This window comes from Leptodactylus fuscus, unplaced genomic scaffold (genome assembly GCF_031893055.1).
Source record: "Leptodactylus fuscus isolate aLepFus1 unplaced genomic scaffold, aLepFus1.hap2 HAP2_SCAFFOLD_238, whole genome shotgun sequence".
NCBI lineage: Eukaryota > Metazoa > Chordata > Amphibia > Anura > Leptodactylidae > Leptodactylus > Leptodactylus fuscus.
The window spans coordinates 54,045-63,197 of NW_027440261.1; the positions used below are offsets into that span (position 1 = coordinate 54,045).

Consider the following 9,153-nt stretch of genomic DNA (forward strand, 5'->3'; position numbering starts at 1 on the left):
GCCTCGTAGTCACTATATGTTCTTCTATAGACAGCTCTATACGCAGCGTGTCAGGGGCGGTTTCACAGCTTTTTATTAATCAGTTTCCTTTGCCCAATAACCACATGTTGGATTAGAGATTATAGAGAAATATGACGATATCCACATACAAGGAGTTGTGGGTTTTTCTGTCTTTTAGGGTCAGCGGGGCTCAGGGTATTATACAATCCTGTAAATGAATATAGATATAGCAGCTATTACACTACAATGTGCAGGAGATTCTCTTATACAATATGCATATTAGGATAGATGTGACAAGATCTACAATACTGAGCACCAATCAGCTTCAGGCTGCATGTGGAATGATGGAACAATGGCAAGAGAACCTATGACATCACAAAATTCTTGTGACCTCATCGAGTTCTGAGCCTATAAAATCCTCTGCCTGCCATTCCCACAGTCTTCTTATCTGTAGCTACAGAGAAAGAGATAGTGTGCTATAAAGCAGCGATTTATTTAGCGAATCTACCTACTTTGCGTCATGGAAATCCGGGGTTTGGCGTTCCTGCCTATCCTGTGGTCCATATGGATGCTATTGGGTCTCAGTACCCTGTTTGCCGTAACGGTAATATTAGGGCATGAAACACATCCGTACATCAGGTAAGAGGGGATGGGGCGAGATTCCTGATTCTTGTTATTATCAGATTAATATTTGTATCTATTATTGTAAATGTCAGAAATAATCATTTTATTTGACTCCCTTTTTCATGTACTGCACCTCTATATCTGAGAAAGGGAATCTATCATTGGGTGTAGAGTATATGTAGGGGCAGGTAAAGGGTCGGAGGTTATTCATAACCTGCAGCCATCACATCTGCTAAAAAAAAGTGGCAGTGATTGAGTTAAAGGATAGTCAGTGGATAGTATGGGGGAGGGGAGAGTTATAGATAGGGATGAGATGTGACAATTCCACCGCTTGTGTCCTACTAACACCCAATATTTTACTCTCTTTCACAGTGCGACAGCAGCTCGGCTGCCCGAGTCCGTGATCTACACGGTGGTCTTCATGGTGTCTTCCATTCTGGGTAAGTGGAGCTTCTAATAGGGTGAAAACATCAGCACTGACCGGCGGCCATGACTGGAGATTGTACAGGTGTCTATAGAAGTGACCTATAGAAATCTCTGACTGATAACATGTATTGTCTATTACAGGAGCTGGCATCGTTCTCCTCCAATACAAGTTCATGATAATTCGGACTGAACCATCGGAGAAGCGACATCTCATAGGCCAGCGAATACTACTCGCCATAGGATGGATATCCTGTATTGGGTCCGCCCTGAATGCTGTATTTCCGGTTAGTTATCTTGTTTTATTGGAAATATTCAATCATATGTCATGTAATATAGAAAGTGAACATTGTCTGACAGTCAGTACATATATATATATATATATATATATATATATATATTTATTTATATTTAGTATAGTTTATACTGTGTTATATATCTGTAGTTTTTGGATTTTTTTAGTCTCTCCCATAGAAATCACAGTTACAGTGGCGCCCCCTGGTGTCTATAAATACAAATCATAATTAACCCTTGTCAGCCTCATTGATAACATATATCTGTATTTCCATTCTAGGTGAATGTCAACCTTACAGCTCACGATATTGGCTCAGGACTCGGTTTTGGATGTGCTGACATTTTCAACTTATGTCAAGCGATTCTCCTGTATAAGAGGTCCTTCAGCAGTCGGCGAATGTGCCATATTAGACTGGCTCTGACCTCGGTGACATCTGTACTAATGCTATTCTGTATCCTTTTATATATAACTGGTAGTAAGTGATACTGAGGGGAGGAGATTATGGCCTTATTCACATGACAGAATTTGGAGAGGAACTTGAGGTGGTCTTCTGCCTTAGATTCCTCCCCAAATTCCAGCGCTGTATAACCGGTGGCAGAGCTTCGGATTTCTGCCACAGCTTTGCTCAGAGTTTAGCCTCAGAAACAAAGGGGCTAAACAGCAGTAGTTTTGTTCTGTGGGTTCTTGTGTCTGGATCAGCTGCAGAATCCGCAAAACATCAAGCAAAGCGTTTCTTTTATCAGTGACCTTAAAAAATAAGAGGTGTCCGCCCAGGGGGGAACCATGGGTTCACAGCTTGTCCTGGACTGGCTTAGGTCAGCAAAAATGCCGCCCTCCCCGAGGCCCTGGCAAAGCGCCGCCTGAAGCGGTCGCTTCAGGTCGCCTCATGGGAGGTGTGGCGCTGTGTCCGCCATTCCTTCCTGCTTTGTAAACAATGGGGGAGGGGATTCTGGCTGGTATTTGAAGCTTATTCCCCAACTGTAAAGTCCTCCCTTGTGATTCTATTGTAGCATAGATCTGATATAACAATATAGGCAGTGCGTAAATTGGTCCCGAACGCCCAGTTTATACCGGAACAGTATAAGGAACCACACAAATACCACTATCATTGTACCCGGGGTCTTTTCAGCCCTCAATAGTATAAGGATCGTAGGGCTAGGAGAGGTGAGGGAACATAAAATCACTGTTACTTACTTCTTCTGGCTCCAGAAGGCTTCAGGCCTACTTGGTGACGTCCCCGGTTTTTGTATATAATTATTCCAGAGTTCCCCCTAAATTTTTTTCCCAATTTAGGCAGTGAATATAGGAAATACTATAATATTAGAATTCTGTTACTTTTCCTTAACTTGTCCTTCCAGTCAGTGGAGTCATGTCCAGTTTTTACCTCCATCTAATCCCTGACAACCATAAGCAGGTGAGTTTATTTCACTTTCCACCATCTTGTATTATCCATATACATCATGTTTAAGGGGATTCTATCATTGGGAAACCCTATTTTCACTAACCGCACATCGGAATAACCTTTAGAAACGGTGGTGTAACTACTGCCGTAGCAGCAGAGGCAGCTGCCACAGGGCCCGGGACATTAGGGGCCTGGTTACAGCCGCTACCGTTGCTATCATTATACTCGGGGGTCTTTTCGGACCCCCGAGTATAATGATTGACGGCCTGGGAGAGGTAAGAAACATAAAAAGCACTGTTACTTACCTCTCCACGATCCGGGCAGGCTTCGGCCTAGTCATCTGACGTCTCATGACCCCGGCCTGTGTCCTGGGTCATGTGACGTCTGACGTCATTGAAGATGGACTACTTCGGAGGCTGACAGTGTAGGAGCCGGGAGATAGGTGAGTAACAGAGTCTTTTTTATGTTTTTCTTCCCCTGGTTCTCTGATTATTATACTCTTGGGTCTGAATTGCCACTGATTAGAAAGACTATTCTTCTCCTACCTTTATTTTTCTGCTCCGCGCCGCCGTTTTGGATAATTTTCTTATTTTTTCTTTATACAAATGAGTCTTCAGAAAGCACAGATGGCGTTCCTCCTGTGCTCAGAAAGTGCTGGGGTGTCCCCTCTGCTCAAGGCACACGCTCCTCCGAATATCCAGCGCCGCCTCTCTCTTCTTGTGCTGATGCCTCTCCGCATCATCAGCACCCGCCGATTCAAATCCTGCACATGCTCAGTTGCCTCTGTCCAATGTGAAATGGCAGAGCTGACTGAGCATGTGCGGAATTTGAATCCTGAACACAGAATCGGCAGGTGCTAATGCTGCGGAGAAGCGACGCTGGATCTTCGGAAGAGCGTGTGCCTTAAGGAACAGGGGACGCCCTCAGTGCTTTCTGAAGACTCGTTTGAATAAAGAAGAAATAAGAAAAGTCTCCAAAACGACAGCGTAGAGCAGAAAAATAAAGGCAGGAGAAGAATAGCCTGTGAAAATAGGGTTTCCCAATGATAGGATCCCCTTAACAGTAAAATGGAATCTCTTGGTGGATAAGATTTCCTTCTATCTCAATCCACAGCAGACAATGGTGAGTAAATCCGGGCACTAATATCTGCTATTCTCTCCTTCTCTTCTGTAGGTCATCTCTGATGCAGGCATGGTGGTCGAGTGGGTTCAGATGTTCTGCCTCGTAATTCAACAACTGACCAATTATACAGATTTCCAGGTGAGTAGATGTGTGACGTGTCTCATGTGCTCCACATATGTAGAAGATGACAATTTCTCCCTAAAACAGAAATGCCCACTTCACGTATAAATTAGATCTATATTCATAAGAGCGTTTCTGATGTGAAATATTTTCTTTTTTTCCTCTCAGCATTTATCTTTAAGGTTGTCCCGAGAAGGTGTCTCCATCAGCCTGAGAGAACCAGCCCAGGACCCTGAAAACCCCTAATAAGACTCCGGGGTAAGATAAAGGAAATCACTGCAATGTATTCCTGCAAAAGACATCGAGCTGGTGAGTCTATTTATCACAACCATTGACCTGTATGTAGGTCTATACTGGGGGGATATATACTTCAGGAGGACACACATTGGACAACTGCACAATACTGGAGAGCTGGAAGGCCCTCTGTACTACACCACACCGGACAGCTGATAGGTCCTCTATAGCAGGGATCTGATAGGTCCTCTATAGCAGGGATCTGATAGGTCCTCTATCGCAGAGATCTGATAGGTCCTCTATAGCAGGGATCTGATAGGTCCTCTATCGCAGGGATCTGATAGGTCCTCTTTAGCAGGGATCTGATAGGTCCTCTATAGCAGGGATTTGATAGGTCCTCCATAGCAGGGATCTGATAGGTCCTCTATAGCAGGGATCGGATAGGTCCTCTATAGCTGGGATCTGATAGGTCCTCCATAGCAGGGATCTGATAGATCCTCCATAGCAGGGATCTGATAGGTCCTCTATAGCTGGGATCTGATAGGTCCTCCATAGCAGGGATCTGATAGGTTCTCCATAGCAGGGATCTGATAGGTCCTCTATAGCTGGGATCTGATAGGTCCTCCATAGCAGGGATCTGATAGGTCCTCCATAGCTGGGATCAGAAACCTTTGAGCATCCAGCTGTTGTGAAACTATACTTCCCATCTTCACAAGCCCAGAGGTTACTGAGCCCAGCTCTATAGTATACTATATAGGAGTGTGGACGGTCCCTGTACATTATACCACATAGAGGTGCTGACACGTCCTAAAATTGGCTGCATCTGTGTTAAAAGAGTAAAAAGGTGCAATGAGATTACAAAGAATCTCCTTCTTTTCTGGGAACACGCACTATATACATTATCATTATTTTTATATCCGCCACCCCACAGTTGTATAGTATATATGTATGTATGTTATGAGCCGCTTCTTACACATGTGTATTTGTCTTCTTATAGGAGTAATCGGCCGATAAGTCTTTCTTCGCAGAATCTAGGACAATCCTTTCTCCACTGATGTGCATTAAACCTTTTTAACGCACCTTTATGTTTTTCTGTTATCACTGCTGTGTGTCTACTTTCTGGTTTTAAACGATGGGTTAAAGCAGTCTTTCTCAAAGTGGGCGATAACGCCCCCTTGTGGGCGCTGGAGGCCTATAGGGGGGCAGTAAAGGGCACAGAGAAGATTGGTGGGGCGTTGAAGCAGTTTAGGGGGGGCGATGGCTAATTTAAAGGGGTGGTATCATAACAATCATTGGTACTATTCCGTTATCGGGCCAGCAGCAGCGCAGTTCAGCAGCAGCTTTCGGGACAGCAGTTCAGCAGCGGGAATTACAATGACATCCGAGGACTGCTGGCCCGATGCTTGTGCCCAGTAACCAGTACATCGATGACCCCCCTCCCCCATCCTTCTCCTCCTGCCAGTGCTGCCCCCCAGCTCTCCTTACATCTTCCCCGTACCCTCTCCCCGCCACACGACTAGGCCTCACCTCAGCGCTAGTACCGAGACCGAAAGGAAAGACACCGGGGCTCAATCCAGGCCCTGACAAGAAACACGCCGACTATAGGAACGGTGAGCTACAGTGAGCCGGAGGGACAAACTTTCTGCAGCGTCCGGCGGCTATCTAGTAGCATTCATTGCTCAAGATTTACGGTGAGGCCTATTACAGGGAGAGGGTACGGGGCAGATGTAAGAAGAGCTGGGGGGCAGCACTGGAAGGAAGAGGAGGATGAGGGCATCGATCGATGTACTGCCTACTACACACAAGCACGGCCTCTATCATCGGGCCAGCATCGGCTTAGTCATGTGGCGGGGAGAGGGTACGGGGTAGATGTAAGGAGAGCTGGGGGGCAGCACTGGAAGGAGGAGGAGATGGAGGGGGGGTCATTGATGTACTGGCTACTGGGCACAAGCATCGGGCCAGCAGTCCTCGGATGTCATTGTAATTCCCGCTGCTGAACTGAACTGCTGTCCCGAAAGCTGGTGCTGAAATGCGCTGCTGCTGGCCCGATAACGGAATAGTACCCAATCATTCTATCTATACTGCTGGTTAATGTGGATTTAAGACTTTTCCTAAATACACTGCTTCAGCAAAACTGCTTTGTTTGTCCACTATCTTACTTTATTCAATTCATTATGGACACTAGCACCTGGCCCCCTGCTCATTGCTGAGGGAGCCACATGACGTAGCTCCCTGCTGTGTGGGGTCTGAGTGTACGGAGCCAGCCTGTGTCTGCACCACACATACACATCACATACACATCACCTAGCTCCCTGCTGTGAGATAGAGGGGGTGTGGGGTGTGTGTGTGTGTGTGGAATAAGTGCTGCTTTCTTATATAAAGCAGTCGAAATCCTACTGGGCTAAAGGACCCGGTCTCTCTGTTCACTAGGATAAAGCTTTATTATATAGAGCAGGCTGCTAGTGGGCAGAGGAGCCAGGTCCTTTAGGAAACTCCGTACAAGGTAAATCCAAGTCTACAGGACCTTTTGATGACATCACAGGCCCTTCAGTCATCCCATAGGATCACGCTATTTGGTGGGCGGAGCTACACGCTAATTTGGGGGCGGGGTTAATTGATGCGAGCAAACAGGAAGAAAGAAGATTTTTAGGCAGCTTAGAAGGCAGATCATTCCAGCACATTTTAAAATTGGAAATACCGGACTGGGTGTTGGATCCTTTTTCAAATATCAACACAGCAGGATTACCCCAGCTGGAAGAAGAACTCATAGAACTGATAACGAACGAGGAAATAAAAATAAAGTTCAAAAATGGATACCAAGAATTTTGGCTACAAAAGCCAATCCCGCAATTGTACCCTGGATTGTGGTCCATCGTTCAACGATTTTTGATAGCATTCCCATCATCGTATTTGTGTGAACGTGGACTGTGGCAACGTTGCTAACTAAAAAGAGAAATCGGTTGCAGATTACCGAACGCGGTGACTTACGGCTGTTTTTGAGTAAATTCGAGCCTGATATTAACAAACTTGTTAAAAATCATCAAATTCATCCTTCACATTAGATGAGTTTTAAAATTAAAAATGAAATGTTTGTTTTAATAACATGAATAAAAGTTTTCCTAATATTATAAAATGGTGTTTTACATTACCCTCATCAGAAAGTCTTATTTTCACATGACACACATAATTTAATTATTAACATAATGACTGCGATTGTGATTCTTAAGATGTAGTAAAGTGAAAAAATTTGGGGGGGCGCTAGAAAATAATTAATTCTCGAAGTGGGCGGTAGACAAAATAAGTTTGAGAACCTCTGGATTAAAGCATTTAAGTTTTACCTAAAGAAGAGTGTTGCAGACCTTCTCCTTCGTGCATTAAACCTGCCAAACCTGCACTGAATGTCCATGTAGATTCCAGCACCGACTATCCAGGGATTCATTCCGATCGCCATATTTGGGGTCAGAAAGGAATTTTTTTCCCCCTAAACTGAGGACAAACCAATACTTGTTCCTCAGGGGGTTTTTCGCCTTCCTCTGGATAACCATAGCAAGTCATTATTAGGTTGAAAATGAAATCCTTATTTCACCCATACTTGCTATGTAACCATTTGGACATGTCATTTACAATATGGTGCCAATAAGAAATACTACTGGACAAAGACTGAAGCAGCTGTGGATGTGGACTTCGAGAGGTTAGCGTCTTGTGTAGAGATGAGCGAACAGTGTTCTATCGAACTCATGTTCGATCGGATATTAGGCTGTTCGGCATGTTCGAATCGAATCGAACACCGCGTGGTAAAGTGCGCCATTACTCGATTCCCCTCCCACCTTCCCTGGCGCCTTTTTTGCTCCAATAACAGCGCAGGGGAGGTGGGACAGGAACTACGACACCGGTGACGTTGAGAAAAGTAGGCAAAACCCATTGGCTGCCGAAAACATGTGACCTCTAATTTAAAAGAACAGCGCCGCCCAGGTTCGCGTCATTCTGAGCTTGCAATTCACCGGGGACGGAGGTTTCCGTCCAGCTAGCTAGGGCTTAGATTCTGGGTAGGCAGGGACAGGCTAGGATAGGAAGGAGAAGACAACCAACAGCTCTTGTAAGAGCTAAATTCCAGGGAGAAGCTTGTCAGTGTAACGTGGCACTGACGGGCTCAATCGCCGCAACCCAGCTTTCCCAGGATCCTGAATGGAATACACTGTCAGTGTATTCCCGTATACCCGATATATACCCCGATACCCGTTCCAACGGTGTGCCCCCCCACCTTCACCCCAGAAATACCCTGCAAGTCCCCTAGCAATAGAATTGGGGCTATATACACCCACAATTTTTACTACTGGTATACAGTGCCATTGTCTGACTGGGAATTCAAAGAATATATTGGGGTTATAAATACCCTCATTTCTTGCTACTGCCATATAGTGCCAGTTTCTGACTGGTAATTCAAAGAATATATTGGGGTTACGTGCACCCACAATTTTTACTACTGGTATACAGTGCCATTGTCTGACTGGGAATTCAAAGAATATATTGGGAATACAAATACCCTCATTTCTTGCTACTGCCATATAGTGCCAGTGTCTGACTGGGAATTCAAAGAATATATTGGGGTTACGTGCACCCACAATTTTTACTACTGGTATACAGTGCCATTGTCTGACTGGGAATTCAAAGAATATATTGGGAATACAAATACCCTCATTTCTTGCTACTGCCATATAGTGCCAGTTTCTGACTGGTAATTCAAAGAATATATTGGGGTTACGTGCACCCACAATTTTTACTACTGGTATACAGTGCCATTGTCTGACTGGGAATTCAAAGAATATATTGGGAATACAAATACCCTCATTTCTTGCTACTGCCATATAGTGCCAGTGTCTGACTGGGAATTCAAAGAATATATTGGGGTTACGTGCACCCACAATTTTTACTA

General features: G+C 44.8%; 1 protein-coding gene across 1 annotated transcript; it reads left to right on the forward strand.

Moving 5' to 3' along the window:
- Window positions 1-520: 520 nt before the first annotated feature.
- Window positions 521-4,232, forward strand: LOC142187434 (DNA damage-regulated autophagy modulator protein 1-like). The gene is made up of 7 exons (XM_075261610.1): window positions 521-639; window positions 997-1,064; window positions 1,192-1,334; window positions 1,622-1,793; window positions 2,701-2,756; window positions 3,918-4,004; window positions 4,155-4,232. The coding sequence occupies exons 1-7, from the start codon at window positions 521-523 to the stop codon at window positions 4,230-4,232; spliced, it is 723 nt and encodes a 240-aa protein (XP_075117711.1).
- The last annotated feature ends 4,921 nt before the right edge of the window (window positions 4,233-9,153 follow it).